Source organism: Argopecten irradians, chromosome 3 (assembly GCF_041381155.1).
Source record: "Argopecten irradians isolate NY chromosome 3, Ai_NY, whole genome shotgun sequence".
NCBI classification, from domain to species: domain Eukaryota; kingdom Metazoa; phylum Mollusca; class Bivalvia; order Pectinida; family Pectinidae; genus Argopecten; species Argopecten irradians.
The window spans coordinates 21,293,443-21,318,807 of NC_091136.1; the positions used below are offsets into that span (position 1 = coordinate 21,293,443).

The 25,365-nt window shown below is 34.9% G+C and overlaps 2 protein-coding genes across 5 annotated transcripts in view; one reads left to right on the forward strand and one right to left on the reverse strand.

Moving 5' to 3' along the window:
• The first annotated feature begins 3,684 nt into the window (after positions 1 to 3,684).
• Positions 3,685 to 7,727, forward strand: LOC138317835 (protein AAR2 homolog). The gene is made up of 5 exons (XM_069259759.1): positions 3,685 to 3,766; positions 4,886 to 5,063; positions 5,636 to 5,736; positions 6,347 to 6,443; positions 6,725 to 7,727. The coding sequence occupies exons 2-5, from the start codon at positions 4,897 to 4,899 to the stop codon at positions 7,500 to 7,502; spliced, it is 1,143 nt and encodes a 380-aa protein (XP_069115860.1). The 5' UTR covers positions 3,685 to 3,766; positions 4,886 to 4,896; the 3' UTR covers positions 7,503 to 7,727.
• Positions 7,723 to 25,365, reverse strand: part of LOC138317833 (E3 ubiquitin-protein ligase CBL-B-like) — a 28,166-nt gene continuing 10,523 nt past the window's right edge. Inside the window, exons 5-12 of one of the 4 annotated variants that reach the window (XM_069259753.1) lie at positions 25,000 to 25,219; positions 21,533 to 21,697; positions 21,125 to 21,181; positions 20,416 to 20,549; positions 19,831 to 19,940; positions 17,785 to 17,982; positions 15,996 to 16,080; positions 7,723 to 14,985 (exon numbers count right to left, since the gene is read on the reverse strand). In XM_069259753.1, the coding sequence (XP_069115854.1) occupies positions 14,739 to 14,985; positions 15,996 to 16,080; positions 17,785 to 17,982; positions 19,831 to 19,940; positions 20,416 to 20,549; positions 21,125 to 21,181; positions 21,533 to 21,697; positions 25,000 to 25,219 (1,216 nt within the window). In that variant the 3' untranslated portion in view covers positions 7,723 to 14,738. Of the gene's footprint in view, positions 14,986 to 15,995; positions 16,102 to 17,784; positions 17,983 to 19,830; positions 19,941 to 20,415; positions 20,550 to 21,124; positions 21,182 to 21,532; positions 21,698 to 24,999; positions 25,220 to 25,365 lie in introns of all 4 variants that reach the window. The other 3 variants (XM_069259752.1, XM_069259755.1, XM_069259754.1) reach the window with 3 other exon arrangements.

The window sequence follows — 25,365 nt, forward strand, 5'->3', positions numbered from 1 at the left end:
AACGTTTAATTTCACGGATGAAAACAATTCATTTCGATCTACAAAAGTATAGAACACAACTAGATTACGCAAGACACCGACAGACTAAAGCGGTGCAGCGTAGTGCAACTAAAAATCTTTCGGGAATGAACAGTTTAAATTATACAGAAAGACTAAAAAATCGCTGTCGTATAGAAGAATAAAAGGGGGACATGATTGAGTTATACAAAATAACAAATGGCATATATGATAAAGATGCATGTACTTTCTTAAAACTATGGGAAATTGTCGCTGCAACTAGGCATAGTAGCAGATCTAGAGGTAATACAATAGTGATCTTCCCACAGCAATCCAGGACACTATTACGTAGTAACAATTTCACAATAAGAACAGTGAAACTGTGGAACAGTCAACCCGATAATGTTGTTTCAGCACCCAACATAAACTGCTTTAAAAATAGACTGGATAACAATTGGAATAATCAGGAGATACTATTTAACTAGAAGGTTACCATACCCGGAATCTGAACTTAACCACTTTTACTATTTCATAGGTGTAGAATAACTAAATAGTTCCTGAACTGGAAATTTTCTGTATTCTATATTTTATATTCTATTCTATACTCTAGAGACATGTATCTCAACCTGGTACGTTTTTCAAATCGGTGGTGTTAGTCGTTCTCTCTGCTTTTCATATAACTTTAACTGACCGTTCTCTTCACTTTTCATATATAATGGTATTGTGAGAGGTATCATGGCTTTATTGTTCTGAAGTTTTATGTGCCATAACTGGGCGAATTTTGACATGTGATCAGGTTTGATGAATGAAGCTGTGAAAAGCAATCATATGGACAAACAAATATGCATGATGCCTTATAAACCTTAGTTACAGAACAGAATTTATGCACGGTGACTGAATAATGACTCATAACACTGTAAAAATAGGATGAAATGAAGACCACAGTTTTGTGGTAACTTTTAGTGGTAAATGACATCAAAAATTACGGCACATAGGGCACAAGTCAAAAAGAGCTTTTTATGTGTTATTTATCACCACAAGTTACTAACATTTTGAGAATTACAACACTTAATACTATGCATAGGTTTTAATTTTACATGGAAAAAATAAGAGCTGAAAACGCTTTTTGGGAGTACTACCAAAAATTATCATATTTACATCTACAGTGCAGTAAAATTAATATGGTCAGTCCATGAATCCTAATTGTCGTCTTCAATTTTATTTTACATTTTTACAGTTAATAGTAATTGCAAATTTTTATTATACAAGAATATTTCCATCTGAATATACATAAGGCATAAGTTTACAATGCATAAATAATGTGTTTTAATTGTTTATAAGGCATCATATGTGTTTGTCTGTCCATTGGAATGATTTTCCAATGAATTTATCAAACCAGATGGTTTTCAATAGATTAGCAAAGCATTAAGGGAGTGGGACGACTGGTTCGCCGTTGTCAGTATAATATGACCGGATGGAGTGTGATGCTTGGTGTCGTCGGTGGCATGCTTCAGTGATATAGCACTATAAAAAGGGCAACAGTTCCACTATACCAGAAGACATCATATAAATATATCGCAGTCTCCTAAACCACATACCACGCATTTCATACACAGTACACTACACATCGTATGCATGGGAGGCCGTCTTTACGTAAAAGGCGACTAAATTTATGATCTTATCTTTCCTCTTCTTCCTATAACTAGCTTAAATGTCCCATGTCAGGGAAATAGGAGGGGACTATAGTGTTTGTTCCCGTCTGTCTGTTCGGATTTGATTTCCAGATGATAACTTGAGAACTGATGGGTGGATTTTGATCACACTTCGCACAATGGTAGCATGTAGGAAAATACAGCTTGTGATTGAACTTGGGGTAAAAAGGTATACTACAAAGGTCATTGTTACTAAAAATAGATTGTTTCAACAAAATATTAGTTTCCAGACAATAACTTGAGAACTCATCAAGGGCATTTGTTTAAACTTCATACAATGATAACATAGGAGATAATATAGCTTGGGATTGAATTTGGGGTCAAAAGATCAACTACAAAGGTCACTGTTACTAAAAATAATCTGTTTAAATTTTTTTGTTTCCAGAAGATAACTTTAGAACACATCAATAGAATTTGTCAAACTTCATACAATGATAGCATACTAAGCAATAATAGCTTGTCATAGATTAGAAAATGCAATTGACGGCAGGGGAAGTGTGTTGCTTGCAACACTTACTGTAAGTTTGTTCAAAAGGTAATTAGGCTAATCACAGTTTTCAAATAGAGATAAGATAATTTCTGATGATAATTTTTTACAAAATTTTATATGATTCTTCAGAACTTTACTAACTTGATGATGTATTCTCTAATTTTACAGCCAATGAGAAATGAAAATTCCACTAATCATATGATTAAGCTAATAATGCTTTGAACAACCGGGCCCAGAACCAATCTAAATAACTTGCCATAGATTAGAAAATATGCAATTGACGGCAAAGGACGTGTGTTGCTTGCAAAACTTACTGTAAGCTTGTTCTTCATAATGTCTCGCTTGACACCGCCTCACTTTTGGCCTTCTGTTGATGAAAAATGTCACAGGGGAAAATTTGGCTACAGAAAGCGGTGATGTATTAATTTCAATGGAAGGGATTTTTCAATCATAGAGGGAAATTGTAGTACAGAGTGGAATTCATATCTTGAGGGGAAACTACCCATAAACGGTAATAGTCTAAATCAGAGTTAGATTGATCTCGGACAACACACCCACCCGGTCATAACGGGCAACTCTCTTTCCGTGATCAGAAACTACCACTTTTATATACTTTGGTGTGTCTCGGCCTGAGGACACTGCAGAACCCAGAGCCTAGGCCTACCTCACAGGGGCGAGCGCACAACAAATGGCCAAAAGTTATCTCAAGGTGGTGTCAAGGGAGTCATTAGGAAGCGAAAAGATAAGGTCCCAAATTTAGTCGTCTTTTACAACAATAAGACTTTCTGTTTACGTGTCGTGCGAATGCTTGTACATGTATACATGAAGTCCGACGTTGAGTTTTATTTTCTGGAAGCAACTACTGTATGAAGATTTGAACTCAATAAGACGTTAAATGGGTAATTAAGAAGAATTTGATATCAATGGATTCTTTATCAAACGACGACATTTGAATGCTAATTGGTGTCTTTTTGCTCATGAAAATATTACTGCACCTTATTTGAATATTTCAGTAAATACACATTACCCTGCCGTATTTCTATCGGATAAAATCGGATATGATTGTGGTAGAAACGGGTAACATTACTCGTGGTTGAATATTGAGTTTATTCCTAACTCGTAAGTTATTTTTTTAAACTTACAAAGACACTCGCTTAAGCTCGTGTCTTTTGTGACTTTTAAAAAATAACTCACTGGAATAAATTCAATATTCAACAAACACTCGTTGTGTAACTAACCTCTATTTAAATCTCTGTTACACCATGATCATATTAAAAATAAATCACTTGGATGACATGGCCGCATTTGGAAGGAGAATACGAATATGTCTAAATGCGATAGGGAATATTTTTGTAGATATGTCTACGGTGTACACTGTAGTCTATTGTACACAGTAAGAAAAATGCCAAACATGAGAGATAAGCGATCGTAAATTTCCGGATATGTTCGACGTTGTCGACCGTATATACCGTCTCTTTAGTATTTCCGGTAAGTTTCTAATTATCTCCCCTTGTATTTCCTGTGTTTTGGTCGTAGAAACGTGCTCAAAACGTTGAATGCTGTACATGTAAGTTGGCTCCAAATAATTATTTGCATGGTGCATGACCAGAGGTCTTATGTACCAAAAAGAAAACCAATAGTATTAAATCTATATATTCAACACGTGGCGGTCATTACGTAAAATTATCGTCTTTTAAGTTTGTGTAGTTTTGTAAGTTAGCTGAGAATTTGGGATAACTTCTATCAGAAAATGTTATGACAAATATGTTGTGGACGGTAGGAACGTTAACACATGTGTCTGAAAATTAGTCACAATTTATATATATTTAAACCTGTTCTAGTGTTTATCATGTACTTGTGTGATTTTGAAAGATGAAGGCGGTCATTTTATAGATGAACTACAGATGTTTCTAACTTTCTTTACAGACATGATATAGATTGAAGTGCAGATGAAAAAAAAAAAAAAAAAAAAAAACAAGAAAAAAAACCCACTCAAGTTTTAATGAAATGACTAACATAAAAAATAAAGAAATTGTCTAATTTTCATGGTAGAGGTTGTAACACCATTGACATCATCATCAATTTTTCCATTATTTAACAGTAAGTGTTAGCCCGAGAGACTCTGACCCTGACACCAGACTTAGACGTTATGATAGATAGATGTCTGGCGTAGACAGAGATCTATCTGTCATAATGTCTATAAGTCTTGTGTCAGGGCCAGAGTCTCTCGGGTAGCTGTGATGACGTAGCTCTGAACGATGGAGGGAACGGAGTGGAGGCAGGATATGATTATTGGTTCTATCTCTTGGGCTACGTAAATGTCATCTAATGCCTACTGATACATTTTGTTTCTTTGTTACTCCAACAATGTTAGAGGTATAGCATGATGAGATGTTTTTTATCATTACGTTGTGTCTAATTGGATTACTGGCTACGGCTATAGGCTACCAGCTATATATTTAGGGGAGCTCACACTCAACTCGTTACCTCTGAGGAATTTTCACAGGAAAGCAAAACTGGTCAGGTCTTTTAAACATAATACAATGTACATCATTATGTCAAGTAACTCACAGTTACCCAGTGGATAGTAGCGCAACTAGTCACTTCATATAATAGTGAGAATAACATCTTTTAGTATCTCCTAAGAAATTCACTACAAACTAAAACTACTATACTTACATTAAAGATCAAGTCAACATGGATCAAGAAAAAGCCAAGGTTCTGTTCCGGGAGGGAGCCATATTGTTGTTTCTGGATGTTCCAGAAGGTACAGAGTTTGGAATTGATTACACTTCCTGGAAAGTTGGACCTCAGTTTCGTGGTGTTAAAATGATACCACCCGGAGTCCACTTTGTTTACTACAGGTAATTCTCACGTTTAACTGATTTCATCACCTTTTTAGTCAAAAGATTTGGCCATGCTTGTGAATAGCTCTGACACATACAGATTGTATAGCAATAACTGGGGCCTGTCTCTTAAAACAAACAATTACATTCAAGTGGTTTCTGCATATTAATTTGAACACAAAAAAAAATTAATGCAGACTTACCTGGTGAATCCAACCTTCATCTCCAGGGGTTACTATCACTATAATCCTCCCTCATGCGTTATATACAGGCCATCAAAATTGATTTCTATAAGTTATATAGTTTAAAAAATTATATATTACATATACCCACAAGGGAAGATAACTCTTAATATATGCAAAGAGGTACAATATAAAGCACAACTATTAAGTCTGTATCAGGTTGACCCACATTATAATCAGCAAATAAAACACAAAATATAACTCTGTATCCCCAAAAATACCTATCACAAAAAGTAAATGTTGTATAAATATATTACCCTAATAACTTACTGTTAATTACCAAGGGTAAACACAGAAAAATTAAATCATAGCACAAAAGTGTGTAAAATGTAAATTTGCAATCTACAGTGCATGCAACAAAGATGGAGAAACAAGTCCCAGAACTGGATTCTTTTACAACTTTAAGCAGAGAGAAATTGTTGTTCGGAAATGGGACAGCAGATTGGAGGGTAGGTCAAGTGTTTATACTATCTACATGTCTTGTATATATACTGTACAAATGTTAGATGCTATATGTGTTTCCCTATCCTTTGGTATATTCTAAGACATAGCATAAGATCCTCACCTCCTAGCATTTTATTTTTAGTTTAGAGTTGAAGCAAATATTTCTTCCCAGAATTATGTTCTCTTATTCAAAGTTTGATAATTTCAGTCCATTATAATAATTAGGTCAATAAACTAAACATATCAGCTTGTGGTTTTAAATTTAATTTGCATTACCATGTTCATTTGGTGTTAAGACTACTGTAATTACAAGTAAATGTCTAATACATGTATGTGATGTTAGTGACATAAACATATCTCAAGGTAAATTGGTGATAAGACTTCCGTCAAATTTCTATATATAGACATATTATCCTTCTCAGTGATGTATTGGTACATTCTTTAGAGCAAAATATTTGGACTGTAAAGAAAACTTCATTTACTGGCAAAGTTCAAAGTCATACAGTATACACATATGAGCTAACAGCTTTTTCCTTCAATTCAGAATTCTTTAACCTAATGAGACTATATTTATAGATAACCTTAAAACCAAAACATTACATTTCTTCTCTATAGATATTGGAGAAAGTGATGTCAGTGAAGAAGATATGCAGCGTTACCATGACAACACACAAGAAATGGATAAATTTCTTGGACCATACCCTTACAATAGGTTAGTACCCGGTAATCAAAATGTCTGAGGTTGTTTATTTAGAGGCAAACTTAATTGATAATTTTTCAGAAATACAAGTTTTTTTAATTCAGTTTGAAGACCACAGGTCACATATATATTTTGCTTAATTGTGTGTTTAATTTTAAAGCAAAAAACATTAACCTCTGAAACTTATACAATTGCAGTCATGTTATTGTACATCAATTTTGTATCTTCCATTATTTATGATATTGCAGAATTTGAAGATAAATTGAAGATACATGTACCTATTTATTTTTCAGTTATAAGACCTGGGTGTCCCTGTCCAGCCATATGAGTGCTGACCTAGCCTCCCGACTTTCTCCAGAGAAAGGAAAGATTGTGTCGGTATCACAGTTTGTCTCCGACAGCAGCACTAGTCAATCCAGAAAAGAAAACAACGAAAATAATGGAAGTTTAAACAGGTCTGGAACCTTCACATCCGACGGCCCAGCGTCTTTCCAAGAAGCAGAAGATAGACTTCCAAACATGACAACAACTCCAGGAACATCACTGAGGTTTTCTGTGATCCCAAAAAATAAATATCCTCCAGGAAGTTCTCCCGCTGAGATCACGAAACATAGCATGGACTCCAGTTACACATTAGAATATACCATACTTACTTATTACCCTGACAACTCTAATGATATTTTGGGAGAAATCCAGTTTTCATTCATCTGTTTTCTGATTGGTCAGGTGTATGATGCATTTGACCAATGGAAAAAGCTGGTTCATTTACTATGTAGCAGTGAGGAAGCATTAGAAAAACACACTGATCTGTATTTGAACTTGATAACTGTACTTCATTTCCAGGTGAAGGAAATTCCAGAAGATTTCTTTGTTGACATTGTCTCTCAGGACAATTTTCTCACCTCCACTTTAAGAGAGTTCTTTACAAATATTGAATCTGGATCTGGAACTAGTGAAGTCCTGCGCAAAAAAGGGCTAAAATTTCGCGATCACCTCACGCTTAAGTTTAAATGGGACTTCACATCAGATCTGGAAGATGAAGGACCAGTGATTGTTGCCTTGGATGACTAGATATTATGATATGATGAATTCCTGTTAAAAGTTTATACATCATTGATATCAATGATATCAATGACACGACTCAAATCATTGATACTACACTGACATTGGCTAAGTTCCATCAGAATGAACCTTGGCTTTAACATAAATTATCAGAGTAACAAAGAACTCCTCTCATCTGATGACCAATGTATTTCCCTGCAGATAGCATTAAAATAAAATAACTCACATGAAAAATTCATATAACAGTTTTTATTCATTAATTGGGAATCCATATCTGCGGGCCTTATACAGTATTTTAAATGTTGAATGTATTTATATTAATATTATATGTCACTTGTTCTGTACAAAGTATACATGCTTTGAGCTCAGTTTGTACAGGTGTTCAAAGGACGCTGTGAAACAAAAATAAAATGACTACGTCCACAGTGTGAAAAATTATAAACAAATAAAAAAATAATATAACATATTGTAAACAGATTCTGTGAGCACTGAAAGAGCAACTTTTTTTTACCACACAATATACATGTAATCTTAAATACAGAAAAATGATTTAATTCTGAATGTGATTGGTCAATTGTAACCAGTCCATATAACATCAAATTTGATTGGTCAATTATAACCAGCCCCTTTAACATCAAATTTGATTGGTCAATTGATAAATAGTAAGAAATTAGAAGTCTTGTCAAATGAGTAGTACACATCATAAATAACCACAGCACTGTTTACTGTCCAACAGGAGACATGCTAATTAGTTATAATTACCCGTCAGTTTGTACTATAATTAATAATTTGGTTTTCATTTCAAACAAATTAATGTCTTAATATGAACCTTTTGAAAATATTTGGAGCACTGTATCTATAGCTATGTTGAATTAAAAATTGAATGTGATCCAGATTAATTGCAGATCATTAATTAACTTTAAAACAGGAAGTACAGGTAGAGTTGTGGCATTTCAGCACTTTTCAATATGAATCAGAATTTTTGAAAAAAGATCCTAACTTTTAAAATGTACCCAAACTTTATATTGAAAAAAAGAAAGAAAGAATTTTTTGTTTGTTGAAAACGCCTAACACTTTAGTGAAGTTTTCTATGGTTTTGAAGTTGAATTATAGAACCAATACAGAGCATCTTTGAATCCCTTTTGGTTTCAACACATTTACACTACAGAAGAAATTTAAATATGCCCTAAAATAGCTTTTTCATCATTTAAACATCAAACACTTTCTGTGAACTCTTGGAATATTTATAAAACAGTTTTCGAATTTCACCTTGCCTTATGACCAACAAATTTTTATTAAATCAGGTTTAGCTCTAGGATGTTATATACTGAACGTTGAATGAGAATTGTCATGTGGTTTAAATTGTACAAGGATGAAAACGTTGACGAAACAGAATGATGGAGTACCACTTTACCAACGAGAGAGGTACTAAATACAATACATATTGGGATAATAAGCAGTATGATAACGCATGTAACTATACAGAATCTGTCAAACTACAAGTTTGTTTGAGGGACTTCAGTAAAGGGCAACAACTCTTCGTGAATGCTCACTTCTGACAAAACAACCATGTCTACATAATATTTATTGGAACAAAGATTTTCTGGTAACACATGTACATGTGCAAAAAATTCAGTAGGCAAGCAGCTAGAAAATGCCATATTGTAATCACAAATTCAAAGGGCCATGCAAACATTTCTGAATATTGCAGACAACCCTGTATAATATTGGGAATATATTGTGGTAAGTTACGCAGGGTCTTTAATGTACACACACTGTACATCATACTTGGAAATATATCAAAGTTGGACCTTATTACTTCTAAATCATCGTTTAAATACATTAAAATTACTGTTTGAAAACAAAGCATTTCTATTATATAATTATATAATACAGTTTAACAATGAGAACTGTGGGGTAGTATACGATATATGAACAAGGCATAAAAACACAGAATATTATACAAAAACAAAAAATATCACATCTGGGCAAAATAAATGTTTATATAAACAGTTTTCAATATAACAGAATCTATTTAGTGTTTTATATGGATATACATTTATATCTGCTAGCTATATTAGAAGCTTTAGTAAACCTGTCAAGTCTGGACAACACCATTCCCAGATGGACATTCTAGCAGGGGTCAGCAAAAATGCCCAGCTGTCTGCCTTAGCTTCAGAATGAGAGGCCTTGTGCACATAATTACCAGTTAGTTTAAAAATAGAATTCTCATGATATATATATATATATATATATATATATATATATATATATATATAGACCATTAACCCTTCTAACTCATGTCACATGTTTTCTTAAATTGTATAAAAAAAAGAAGAGTTTTTCTATGGAAGAAAGGCAGCTAAAAATAAATCAAATACTGGTCCAATTCTGTCTTAACATATTCCGGTTGTCTGTCATTAGTATTGATTGTCACATCCTCATTTTATGAGCGAAAATTAAGCAGTCTTCCCCTGAAAATGTTGTTACTCACAAAAGCATGATGTAATAATCAATACCTACCCCCAAGAGCAGGTAATCTGAATAAATGTGGGATAGAATGAACTTATTTATCTGTGTTATTTTGATAGTCGTGAACTTGTCCAGCCTTAAAAATTCAGGAGCTCACATTTATCAGTGTTGGTACATACCTAGTCTGATGCTTTCTTACACTAAGCGTACAGTCATATCTTCATTATTTGACATATATACGAGATTCAGATTATCTAGAATTTATTTAGGATGATAGTGTTGTCCTCACCGACAGATATTCACTTCAATAACAATAATACTTTATATAACACCCTCAGCTCAGCTGAGTATTTGTGTAGTATCCATATGTACAAATTAATCACAATAAAAACAATCTAGCTCCAAGATCACGATTCGGTCCTCAGTTTGGACTTAGCCAACCACATACAGTGTTACAAAAACGTATGTTATTTTTGATTGGCTATGAAAAAACTTTATTCTAAGACTGTTTCATAATCTTGAAACTTGAAATCTTAAAACTACTAGTGTCCAATATACTGCCAAAATATTTTAGTAGTAACATTAAACCACTATTAATGATCACCTATACATGCACACAATGTCTAGTGAATATGATCTGCATACTTCCAAGTCATGATTGAACCCGTTATAATCTAGCTAGTCATGCACAAAAGTTTCAAGTAAGACATTAAAGTTATTACTAATTACAGTTTGTGGTGATCTGGTATATTGTATCATGATCTGTTAGTGTTATCTATTGACAATAAGACTATAACAAAAAAGTTTTAAGAGGAGGGGTCTTATCGCTGAGTTCAGGCCGAAGTTTTTTCTCCTGAGTTGTAATTTATCACTGATGGTTCTTGGTGGTGTTCCTATGATCTGACGTATAAGGTAGTTCAGTTGTAATTTTATAAAATAATACTCACGGTAAAAATCCTTGATATTTCTTTAGACTCTTAACTTGAAGATGAATATAACAAAGTGGCATACAAACTACATAGAGAACACAGCGGCTATTTATATTCTACGGGCTACCTGAAAGATGTATATATGTGAAGGACATCGGTGTGCACAATGTCATGTTATGCTGAAAAAAAAAATCAATGAGGATTAAAGAAACTTCCCTGTTGTCTGCAATATATAAAATTCACTGAGTAATCAAGACAAAAGTTTATACTGGTAAAGTGAAGTTTACAAATTTAAGTGAAATTACGGAAAGACATAACAAAACTCATAAGCTGAGCATCATGACATTTTGAGGATGTTTTAGAGACCCAGAAATACAGCAGAATCATAATCACAGATTGATCCACAGTTCTAATGGTTGGTACATCACACCTAGCTATCTCTGTTATATATATAATTAAATACAATCTGATTAAAATACAGATCCTTATTATCACTTCGTTTGATATAAAGAGGATCTGACAACATCCCATAAAGGGTCACGTCAAGATGACCTTTGGAAATGGCCAATCAAATTGGCACTGCCAGAATCTTGACTGGAGACTAAATATTTTGAAAAAGCTGTCCGAACCATTTTCCTGTACGTATTCATCTGGCCCAAAGTGTAAACAAAACTAAATGTATATGTGTAGTGGGACGAAATGACGTTATCAATTGACGTAGCAATGTGTAGAAAATGTCTTTGATCTGGAGTACATGTGGTAAAAGGTCATCCGAACATGACCCTTTATGGGATGTTGTTGGATCCTAGATAGAACGGAGTGGTTATAAGGGTCTGTATTTTAATCAGATTGAATTAAATACAAATTGTTTGTATTCATGATTTCTTTTAACAAAAGTATTAATAAAACAAGCAGTGTTGTAACTAACTTATTTCCTGGGCCGATATTACAAAAGTTTGTGCAGTAATGTAAAAACTAAACCAATTAGTACACATGGACACTTAGCATTAAGTAGTCACTACAAAAATGTATGGCTTAAGGAATTGTCATATCATATTTTAATAGTGCACCATGTATGTGTTATAAAATATGTAGTGTTTTTACACACTATTGTGTGCGAGAGAGAAATAAATATACCTTAAAACAAAGAACACCAAGGTACATGAAATAATCTGGAGACTAAAAGTCTCTATTCCATGGAGTTTTAAATGAATAACAGAACAGCTGCACCAATGCATACCGGTAGCACTACAACCTCTTCATATTAAACTCTTACAAATGTGTTGGTTATTTATTCTCATAAAAAAATTATATTTAAGAGATGGTTATAAAATGATTAAACCTGGAGATCAGGCCTGTGTAATCCTAAACAAAGCCTGGAGCCCTGATGCTCTAAAGTAATGGCCCTGGGGTAGGGTATTTTGATGTCTCTGAGTGCGATAGATGTTTAATCTTGACATACAGCCACATCATGATTAATTTCTGTGGTATTCTTTCAGAATAATGGCCATAAAATGTATGTTTTATTGCACACATGTAAGCAGTACAAGGCGCTACACTGCCAAGGAATCCATATATTTACCAATTGAAAATATAAAAATAAATCTATATATTTCTTCTATTTACCATCTTTACTTGTAATGGTTTCAATACGATACTCTCTGAGTAGGAAAATTCTGTAACCCAATGTTCTATCCCATGTGATTTATTCTCATGAATTACGCGATCAAGGTAAATTTGCAAAAGTTTATCCATGTGAATTGATATCTTCCAAGTTTTTCCAAGATAAATTATCTTCCAAGTTTTTCCAAGATAAATTCAAAGATATCTCCATTTAATTTTAAATTCACGAAACTTGATTTTTGCGAAAATGTTTTGAAACGGAAATTGCGAAAATTGAGTATTTGTGAAAGAAAGCTTTTTTACAGTTCTAGAACATAACTCTTTGTAAACTCAATTACAAAAGTTATACACTTTACCACTCTTTAAAAGTTTTGAAAGTTATCAATTTATCTTTGAGATAAAAAATATGAAATAATATCCTGAAAAAATCCCTACATCTTCATCTGACCTCAGACTGCTTGTGTAAGTATACGTACCAAAAGCAAACTAAATGACTTGTATTATTTGTAGGTGTTAATATGTAGGTAAACACTTATCTGATAATAATACACCTAATAATCAATTATTGTCCAAATAATAACAACTGAATTTGCTCTGCTGGCAGTGTAGCGTCTTAGAATCAGTATATTAGTATGTTAATAATAGGTAATTAAATTGAAAGTCACATTTTTCAGGATAATATGTAAATTCCAACTTCTACATTCCTACATTAACAATTATTGATTAATTTGAAGAAATGGTAAAGTTTATGAGGAAAATTCATCTAGTAAGTTATAAAAATCCTCCATGAACTGTGGGTGAACTCTCAAATTCAGCACTTTTTAGAATTAGTTAGATATATACATACATTGTAATACATAATAACAATGAAATACTGTACAGTTTAGATATTATAAGATGAGGAAGCAGCAGACCAATTGATTGATCTGTGATCATGAGCTTGTTGTATGAAGTATAAACATTACTTGGTAATGAACACCAACAGAAAACTGTTATACTTATAAACACCTTCACAATATCATAATGGACCCATCTGTGCTGCTAAAACCCCCTAATTTTATCTTGATTGGAATCTCCCAAGTAGTTCTGAAAGAACACATATACACCATTTATGGTTTGGTTTATTTAATATCTTATTCAAAGTCAGGGTGATATAAGGATATGCCTGGTTCCAAAAGAGGAACGCTGAATCACTCAGAGAAAAGCTGTCAACCTAGGATCAGAGGTCCCGGTGACAAGGTCACATGGGTTTTGAACCCAGCGGTGAATGCCTGGTGGTCAGGAAACCTCATCCACAGAGTCAATACATTCAATGATTGCACAATGAATTCATTCTAAATTGAAACTGATGTTAGTGCCAAACCCAAGGTTCTACCTAAAGGATTACGACACATATTCAGTTTTCCAATATCCAAACCCGAGAATCTAGCTCCAGGACCATGGAACTCTTTCAGTATCCCAAGTACCAAGAATCTAGTTTCAAGATAATGAAGCTTCTGGTTCTGTTGACCAATCATGTTTGACATCACATGATATATGATTGACTTTGTCAAAGGGACCGAAGAAAATTTCAGGCTTTCCGTAAAAAACAGCAGAGTTCCACAATAATCCATTATGAAATAGTGAAAGAGTAATTTAAAAGATAATTTAAAAATTTACATATTAAAATGAGGAATTGAACCTCCAAAAACACTGCTCTCTAATAAGTTAGAATTCTACATCTCAAAATAATAATAAAAAAAAATCTCTCATTACATAGAGTTCTGGGCCTACATCTCTGTCCACACCTCTTGCATCACAAATCTCCATTAGACGTTTCTGAAGTCATTTACTCTATTGTCGACCATTTTTGTTACTCTGTAGTTCTCACATCACAGTATCTATATCTCTGTAAATAGTTTACACCTACTACATCTACAGAGATATTTTTCTCCAAGCTGAAATTTCTCACAGAGCAGGCCTATCGTTCTGCAGACACTCAACACTCACATCGTGATCCCTACATCAATGTAAACACTCCCTATTGAAGTTTGCAGTCTTACATAGCCATCGACACTCCCTATTGAAGTTTGCAGTTTTACATAGCCATCGACACTCCCTACTGAAGTTTGCGGTCCTACATAGCCATCTATCTCCTGACTTCACTTCAATACGGGTCTTTTATGACTGTTTTATGTATGTCACCTGGGAGATGTATGTGTCGGTAGACTGTTTGGGAGATCTACATCTCCGTACTGACATTTCTCACAAACGTTTGAAGAATTTCCTCCGCCATCTGAATGTCATTTCTAGCAACACGAAGAGCATCTACTACTTGTAGTCTGTCATAACCTTTAGAGATGAGAATGTCCACTCGCACCTCATCAACACTGTTTTCATTGATACTGTCCGACAAATCGTTGGCTTTTTCCCGGTTACGTACTGGCAGTGGTATATCACCACGAATTGAAGCACCACTGTCTAACTTCCTGCAACGCAAAAACACAACCATTTACAATCGAAACAGAGATGGAGACTCTTAAAGGTTTGACTTTGATGACAGTACTAGATGACCTTTATGAACTTAAGAAAACAAAATCTGATTTATAATGTAGGAGACAGAACAAGCTGTTCCTTATAGATTTATCCTTGATACTCCAGGGGTTGCTATCACTGATGTTATATCCAACCCAGGAATATGTAATAACAAAACTGGGACAGCTATATTGTTCCTTTGATCAAAGAATTGAATAATAGTAAACTGTATGGAAAGAATAATTGCCTTTAATTTTGCTATGACATAATCCGGGGTTGGGTATAACATGGTTTACACATATAAAGGAGGATGCTGGGAACTTACCAGTTATATCTGTGTCACCATTATAAGGTTACCGATGGTTACACATATAAAGGAGGATGCTGGGAACTTACCAGTTATATCTGTGTCACCATTATAAGGTTACCGATGGTTACACATATAAAGGTGGATGCTGGGAACTTACCAGTTATATCTGTGTCACCATTATAAGGTTACCGATGGTTACACATATAAAGGTTGTTGCTGGGAACTTACCAGTTATATCTGTGTCACCATTATAAGGTTACCGATGGTTACACATATAAAGGAGGATGCTGGGAACTTTCCAGTTATATCTGTGTCACCATTATAAGGTTACCGATGGTTACACATATAAAGGAGGATGCTGGGAACTTACCAGTTATATCTGTGTCACCATTATAAGGTTACCGATGGTTACACATATAAAGGTGGATGCTGGGAACTTACCAGTTATATCTGTGTCACCATTATAAGGTTACCGATGGTTACACATATAAAGGTGGATGCTGGGAACTTACCAGTTATATCTGTGTCACCATTATAAGGTTACCCATGGTTACACATATAAAGGAGGATGCTGGGAACTTACCAGTTATATCTGTGTCACCATTATAAGGTTACCCATGGTTACACCTATAAAGGAGGATGCTGGGAACTTACCTATTGTTTTCTGGAGGTTTCCTCGGAGCAGGTAATGGAGGAAGGTCATAATCTGTGGGGACGCGTCTACATGGGGCACCAGAACCTGTTAGGGAGAAAATAGTCCCTGTAAAAATAAAGATCAGGACAAAAGGTGAGGTAAGCAAAGCATAAGCAAGCATGGAGTAAAGCATTAAATAGGAGAAATGGTGTAAAATATTGATCAGTCCAGGGTCAAGTTTTAGGGATATCAGACATGTGACAGTGGAATACCGATCACATCAGTTGTGGGAGGGTCATTATGTGTCAGGGAAGGGCAACCAATCATATTGTGTACATATTGTGTATCAGGAAAGGGCAACCAATCACATCAGTTGTGGGAGGGTTATCAGGTCTCAGGAAAGGGCAACCAATCATATCAGTTGTGGGAGGGTCATCATGTGTCAGGGAAGGGCAAAGTGCTTTACATTATTTAATCATGTGCAGTATAATAGAATGATTCAAACAAAAGCTTCCAGCACCAGCAGCAAGGCAGATTTTGTGGCCTGGCGGGCAAAATTATGGTGATCAAGCACGATTAAAGTACATTGTAAATGACATTATAACCAGTAATAAAGGAGTCAAACATGTAATATTGTTACCCGACTCTCTACATAAATGTAAATGAAGTAATTTTGCCTATTGACCGGTCAATAGTTTGACTGTTGACCGGGGCGGAACGTTTGCATGCTTTTATTGTTGACGTCATAATTAATTGTTGACGTAATAAACACTGGTGCGCAGGATCGACCCAAATACCAGTATTCTTTCGGCAAAATTCTATTTCACTAGAAGCTCAGTGATAAGTTTAAGTTGTGGTTCAGGTAACAAAACAGTTGTTTTATGCCTATTCATTCAACAATCAAAACTCTTTCCCTCGGTGTTAGAACCGATCCTATAAACTGTTTCCTTCGGCCTCCGGTCTCAGGAAACAGTTCATCGGGTTGGTCCCAACACCTAGGGAAAGAGTTTTGACTGTTGTCTGAAAAGGCATGAAACAACTGTATAATAGAACATGGAGTGGCAGAACAGTGAGATAGCAGATTTGGTATCAAAGATTTGAATGAGAGCTCAACATTTCTACAGACGTTGATGAATAAAAGTTAATACAATTGCTTTAGTATACATTTCATTTTTGGACTACTTTCGCATTGTCCGAGCTTATAACATCAAAACAGCTTTTATCATATATAAAACTACCTAGACACATAATAAGACCACATCAATCATCAAATCCAATCTTTAGTTATGTCTGATTATATATGATATATAGACCATAATTATGTATAAAATAGCATCATGTAAAACTGGTATACACAACATGTATTTATTTACCAGTGTGCTCAGTTTTAGGTGCAAATCGCATTGTTAATTTACTCCAGGGTAAAATTGGGCACATTTTCAGTCATATCATGAAAAATTCATCTATTATTTTAATGGTTCTGCCATGAGATGTGGCGAAATCTTGACCAATTACATGTAGTTATATCAGTATCATAACCTGCATATGTTTTGATACAGAATCAAATATGCTTTATGGTTTTGCTAATCTAATTGATCTACATGCAGTGTACATTGACCAGCGAACTTATGAACATTTAGAAGAAAACAGCAGAAAATGTGGCTTATGAATCAAGGGGTACATAACAGTGCGCTTTATCACAAACTGATGACTTATAGTAAAGCTACACATAAACTGATGACATATAGAAAAGCTACACATAAACTGGTGACATATAGAAAAGCTACACATAAACTGGTGACATCATACCTCCTTTGTGGCCAGACAACTCATTGTGGTTTTGTGTGGTATCTGAACTACTTTGGGATGAGTTTGCTGTGTGATGTAAATCAAAAGCTGAAATGGTGTCGGGAGGAAATGAGGATAGGGGAGGATGTCCACTGTAATTCTCGCTCACTGGAATAGCATTTGTTGGAACATCATAGCGAAGCTCAGCATAAGAAATACCTACAGGAAGAGAGTGCAAGGAACAAAGTGACATTACAGGAAAGGTATAAATCTCCCGTCATCTGCATAGAGTATATACACATTATAGATACATTATAGGTATAAATCTTCTATCAATAGCACAGAAAATATTATAGAGACAGTATAGTGCTCCCATCATTTACAACATCTCAGATACATGCAGTGAAAACAGGGAGATTTAATATATAGATAAACAAATCAGATATGTAAGCATTTAGAATATGTAAAAAGAAATGGTAGACTAAAATATTGAAGAATCCTCTGTTCAATGATATGAAGCATTTAGAACATGTAAAAGGAAATGGTAGACTAAAATATTGAAGAATCCTCTGTTCAATGATATGAAGCATTTAGAACATGTAAAAGGAAATGGTAGACTAAAATATTGAAGAATCCTCTGTTCAATAAGACATATTACATAAAATATTATACCTAATGTTTATTAAAATGACTTTGATTAATTGAACACATCAAATGTATTTTCCTCGGGGGAAATAATACATCATATTAAACTGTACCTCTTGTAACCGCTGATCTCTCATGCAGTTATCTCCCTTTGCGATTGTGCGTAATTGACAGACAAAAGAGACTTGTTTTCTTTTCTATTTTTCTTGCTTTTTTACACAAAGTAGATTTATGTACAGGTTTTCTTTTATGCATTTAAACTGGAAAATTAAAAAGAACACTCCCTTGGATATCTTAAAAAAATTGTTGCTGCCATATATATACATCAAGGAGTATTGTTATTTTGTTATGGAATACTAACAAAAACAAGCGGCCCATAGGAACTGTATCACTCACCAGGTTATTGTAATGCCAAGTAATGTTGTGGGAGTCAGAGCAAAAATGTATACAAAATATGTTCCCCTTCCCCCAAGGATGTTTCTGGCTAAATTTGGTTACATTCCATCCAGAACTCATGATTAGGAGCGATTTAAAGGATTTACCTTTATTTCCCTTATTGGGCCTTCCCCTCTTGCCCTAGGGATCAGAGCCAAAATGTTTACAAACCCTGTTCCCCTTCCCCCAAGGATGTTTATGGCCAAATATCCAGAACTCTATGACTAGTAGCGATTTAAAGGAAATGTTGACGGCCGGACTTCGGGCCAGGTGAGCTAAAAACCTGATGTCAGAACATTTGAATATATTGTGTCTTTATCATTTTTGTCAACTTAATTTTTTTTATCATCCTGCCACCAGCCCTTAATGCATAAAATCCCAAATGATTTAAACCTGGAAACTTGCACCCACAAGGAAATACTAGTGAAGTAGAGTGAAGAGTATAGAGATATCAGAGTAACAAGCAGAGGCAGCACACAGGTATGGAGGGCATGAAACACAGGAATATGATGTTCTATGGTGGGTCATGTAAAGGAGGATATATAAATAGGACATTCTCATGAGTTTAAGGGGGACATGGATTTGGTGTTGAAGGGAGGAGATATAATTTGTGAATTTCATGTTTTAGGAAAAGACATACATGTACATATAATTTGGTATGGGGGGGGGGGGGTTAATAGGAGGGTAATAGGAAATGTGTACATTCATGAAATAGGAATAGAGCGTGTAAGGGAAGCTAACTATATTTTTGGGACGGGATACCAAATTGGTGTTTTGTATAAGGCTACACAAATTGGGTGTTATAGGGAGGAGGAATCACTGGAAGTTTTAAGGAAGTTTTAGTGATCACGTACAATGTGCTTTTGGGTGAGGATTAACTTTTCTAGAGGGATTGGTATGAATAAGTGTAATGGGAGGAAAATCATTATTATAATCAGAAACAGAATGTATTATTAAAATGAAATTAAATGTAACAAGGCAACAAACCTGTTCCATCACTGGCCTCGGTACACACATTTTTTGGCACGGGTTGAGGAATAAGATGTTTGTCTTGTGAATTTCCCTCGACTGGTGGTGTCGGGGGTAACTGTCGGCGACTGAAACAAAATAAAGCTCCATGTTTCAAAATACCACAGAACTCTTCACTATGTTTTGTTTATGCAATTTGGTCTTCTTGTGTTGAAAGTTACTATAAAATATAGCTGACGATTCTATCATGAATCCTTTAAGATTAGAGTAGATAGCAAAGCCATCTGGACACCCTGAAGGGCCTACATGCTGTAAACCAATCAATTTTGAAACATGATGAATTTTTGGTTACTTTGTTGGCAAATACAATCCCTCCCTCCCACCTCAACAAAAAAAAACAACACTACAAAAGTCTGTTTAAAGATTGATTATGTAGGTGATGGAGTTTTAGAGACGTGTATGTAGTAAGTGTCTTTGGCTGTATGCCTTATTGCCATGATAACACTATACAATAGATCCATTACATTCATGACACGAGATCATACTGAAATGGCTAATAGAAGGACGTTTATCAAACCAATGACTAACCCATGGGATACATACTGAGGAGGTTTTGGTGATGATGTGGGCGATACGTTAGGAGATGGTGCTGGAGAGGCCCTCCGAGGGGGGACTGGTGGCGGTAGATCTCGTTTTGGAACACTTGGTGACTCGAACGGCGATCGGTTGTCCCGACACTGAAATGCATACAAAAGTTTTTAGTTTGAATTCCTTAACTCATGATTTATTTTAATGAATTAATATGCATTTTCATCAAACTAGAAATGTCTATAAGATATGCTTCATGAATACCACATTGACACAGGATGCTACATGAAAGAAATAAGTAACATGTATGGCCTGTTTCATGACTGTAACAATATTGTACAGTACTGAAGTCTTGGACTTCAGTTGGCAGTATGTCTATAATGAAAACTCCTTAGTGTTTACCGACTTTATAGGGTCCAGTATACAGCCCTTCTCCCCAGTGGGAATAATTCATGTACCATATCATACCAAACAACGTTTGTGCAGGACTATTGTTTCTATTTGTGATGGGTTGACGTCGAAAGATAATATCCCACAATAACATCATTTCAGCTGGAAGATAACAAAGAAATATATTCCATTACCACTGGAGATACTAGTCCCGCACAAATGTTATCGAGTATCACATGGTTCGTGAATTACACTGTAGTCCCATTCATAAAGCCTTTTTTTAGGCTGCACTACATGTGTTATAAATAGGAGAAGTAGTGCTAATGATACTTACTCTGTTGACAGCACTAAGTGCCTGAAGGCTGTTATTGGACATCCACTGACCAGAGTCCTGTACAATGGAGAAACAGCAATAACAACAAAACATGTACCAACTTATGATGAGAGAATCGAGTATCAATAAAGATCTTAATAAATCATGTACCAACATATGATCAGAGAATCGAATATCGTTAAGGATCTTAATAAATCATGTACCAACATATGATGAGAGAATTGAGTATCGATAAGGATCTTAATAAATCATGTACCAACATATGTTCAGAGAATCGAGTATAGATAAAGATCTCAATAAATCAAACATCAATCAAAACGTCACTTAATTCTATGAAAATTGTATCAGAAAGATAAGCAAGGTGTATTATATCATTACTGTTATTGTAAATAAGACCTAATATCTTACCAGTACATCTGGATCATCGTCATCCTCTAGGTTGCTGTGTGTGTTTGTGGTTCGGTACACATCGTTGCCTCTACAGTGGCCGTGTGGTGTGAAAGGATCAACTACAACCTGCTCCGTCCCTTTGATCTCACACCGACAAAAGGGACAGCCTTGACCATCAGAGTCCTGAGGAATAAATGGAAACTAAGTAACAAGGTGTGGATGTCTATCTGTATGTCAGCTGAAGTTTGGCGTAAATAAGGCTATATTCCTGGTCAACATGTACTAGTAAAACAATAAATATCTAGGATCTCGGTCAACATTCAAGTACTAAATCAAGGTCAACATATACCAGTCGAGTACTAAATACAAGGATCTAGGTCAACATGTACCAGTCGGGTCCTAATATATAATTATCTATGTCAACATGTACCAGTCCAATACTAAATCTAAAGATCTAGGTCAATATGTACCAGTCTAGTACTAAATATAAAGATCTAGGTCAACATGTGCCAATGAAGTACTTAATACAAGAATCTAGGTCAACAACATGTACAAAACAGGTACTGAATATGGGAAACTAGGTCAACAAATACCAGTCAGGTACAAATGAAAGGATCTAGGTCAAAATGTACCAGTTGGGTACTAAATTTGGGAATCTAGGTCAACATGTACCAGTCGAGTACTATATATACGAATCCATGTCAGCATGCACCAGTCGAATACTGAAAATAAGATTCTATGACAACATGTACCAGTCGAGTACTAAATACAAGATATATAAGAATCTATGTCAACATGTACCAGTCAAGTACTAAATATGAGTATCAATCAAGTATTAAATATTAGGATCTATGTCAACATGTTCCAGTCGAGTACTAAATACAAGGATCTATGTCAACATGTACCAGTCGAGTACTAAATATATAATCATCTATGTCAACATGTACCAGTCGAGTACTAAATTTAAGAATCTATGTCAACATGTACCAGTCGAGTACTAAATACAAGGATCTATGTCAACATGTACCAGTCGAGGACTAAATACAAGGATCTTTGTCGACATGCACTAGTCGAGTACTAAATTTAAGAATTAAATATACATATACCAGTCGAGTACTAAATACAAGGATCTAGGTCAACATGTACCAGTCGGGTCCTAATATATAATTATCTATGTCAACATGTACCAGTCCAATACTAAATCTAAAGATCTAGGTCAATATGTACCAGTCTAGTACTAAATATAAAGATCTAGGTCAACATGTGCCAATGAAGTACTTAATACAAGAATCTAGGTCAACAACATGTACAAAACAGGTACTGAATATGGGAAACTAGGTCAACAAATACCAGTCAGGTACAAATGAAAGGATCTAGGTCAAAATGCACCAGTTGGGTACTAAATTTGGGAATCTAGGTCAACATGTACCAGTCGAGTACTATATATACGAATCCATGTCAGCATGCACCAGTCGAATACTGAAAATAAGATTCTATGACAACATGTACCAGTCGAGTACTAAATACAAGATATATAAGAATCTATGTCAACATGTACCAGTCAAGTACTAAATATGAGTATCAATCAAGTATTAAATATTAGGATCTATGTCAACATGTTCCAGTCGAGTACTAAATACAAGGATCTATGTCAACATGTACCAGTCGAGTACTAAATATATAATCATCTATGTCAACATGTACCAGTCGAGTACTAAATTTAAGAATCTATGTCAACATGTACCAGTCGAGTACTAAATACAAGGATCTATGTCAACATGTACCAGTCGAGGACTAAATACAAGGATCTTTGTCGACATGCACTAGTCGAGTACTAAATTTAAGAATTAAATATACATATACCAGTCGAGTACTAAATACAAGGATCTAGGTCAACATGTACCAGTCGGGTCCTAATATATAATTATCTATGTCAACATGTACCAGTCCAATACTAAATCTAAAGATCTAGGTCAATATGTACCAGTCTAGTACTAAATATAAAGATCTAGGTCAACATGTGCCAATGAAGTACTTAATACAAGAATCTAGGTCAACAACATGTACAAAACAGGTACTGAATATGGGAAACTAGGTCAACAAATACCAGTCAGGTACAAATGAAAGGATCTAGGTCAAAATGCACCAGTTGGGTACTAAATTTGGGAATCTAGGTCAACATGTACCAGTCGAGTACTATATATACGAATCCATGTCAGCATGCACCAGTCGAATACTGAAAATAAGATTCTATGACAACATGTACCAGTCGAGTACTAAATACAAGATATATAAGAATCTATGTCAACATGTACCAGTCAAGTACTAAATATGAGTATCAATCAAGTATTAAATATTAGGATCTATGTCAACATGTTCCAGTCGAGTACTAAATACAAGGATCTATGTCAACATGTACCAGTCGAGTACTAAATATATAATCATCTATGTCAACATGTACCAGTCGAGTACTAAATTTAAGAATCTATGTCAACATGTACCAGTCGAGTACTAAATACAAGGATCTATGTCAACATGTACCAGTCGAGGACTAAATACAAGGATCTTTGTCGACATGCACTAGTCGAGTACTAAATTTAAGAATCAGTGTCAACATGTACCAGTCGAGTACTAAATACAAGATATATAAGAATCTATGTCAACATGTACCAGTCGAGTACTAAATACAAGGATCAATGTCGACATGCACCAGTCGAGTACTAAATTTAAGAATCTATGTCAACATGTACCAATCGAGTACTTAATATAAGAATCTATGTCAACATGTACTAGTTAAGTGCTGTTTCCTTGTGTGTAGTGAGTAGGTCACCCTACACCCACATCACTTGGTCTGGTAGAGTTACCAGCAGACAACATCCTATCACGTAGCCTTTAGGGACTGGTCGAGCTGTCGACAGCAGTAATAAGATTGTCACACACCATCATTACACATAACCATACTAATGATGTATGTTAAGTCTCATTGTGTTTAGATTAAAAACCAGAACACACTCAGCACTAATCACTCGTAACGGTAGACCAATTTTCCTCCAAGTTAACTTATTTATCATAATATAAAAACTATTGAAAAGCCTTTTGGTTGAACTCAATTAACCTTTTGGGATAGTTTTATTTTCTTCAAGGTTAGGTATAAATGTTTATGCAGATTCAGTGGAACCTGGTTATATTGAAGCCCTTCAGGAATGGGAAAATGTCTTCAAAATGTCTTCAAGAATTCTGTATAACCATGAAGAAAGACTATAGAAATGTGTGAGCAGGGATTAATTCATTTCAAATTAAGCTGTATATATTACCAATTTCAATTACCGTCTGCAAATTCTGCAAAAATTTATACACAATAATTTTTTTAACTGATGTGGAACAATACAATTGATAATAACTAGATTAAGTTAAGCATGCTGATATATTGACATTTCGGCTTAATCTCCGTTCACACAACACCCAGGATTGTCACTAAGTCTTACCTGCCACTGCGTCAGACATGGCGTACACAAAAGATGGCCGCATGGCTCTATTTTGATATCTTTGTCATTCTCTGCACAGATTTTACACAGCTGAAATGTGGACCCCATCTCACAATAGAGTTCGTACTGCTCTTCTGTCACTTGAATGTGATCCTCCTGGCAATCCTGAACCAGGAAACTTAAGTCTGGATTGATACTCCGGCCATCGGGATTCTTAAAACTGATCAAATAAACAATAAATGGAAACTTAGGTCTCCAGCCTTCCTGCTAGACAACACATTCAAAACTCAGATCTTCATTTCATCCTGACTCAGTAGAGTGAGTGCACAAACCACGTTAAAACCTATTTATTGAATCAAAATGATC

Bases quoted from the DNA above. Each gene is read 5' to 3' on its own strand.
- LOC138317835 (XM_069259759.1), top strand. From the start codon at position 4,897: ATGGATCAAGAAAAAGCCAAGGTTCTGTTCCGGGAGGGAGCCATATTG. The intron at 5,064-5,635 runs GTAATTCTCACG...TGCAATCTACAG, and splicing joins GTCCACTTTGTTTACTACAG to TGCATGCAACAAAGATGGAG. The intron at 5,737-6,346 runs GTAGGTCAAGTG...TCTTCTCTATAG, and splicing joins ATGGGACAGCAGATTGGAGG to ATATTGGAGAAAGTGATGTC.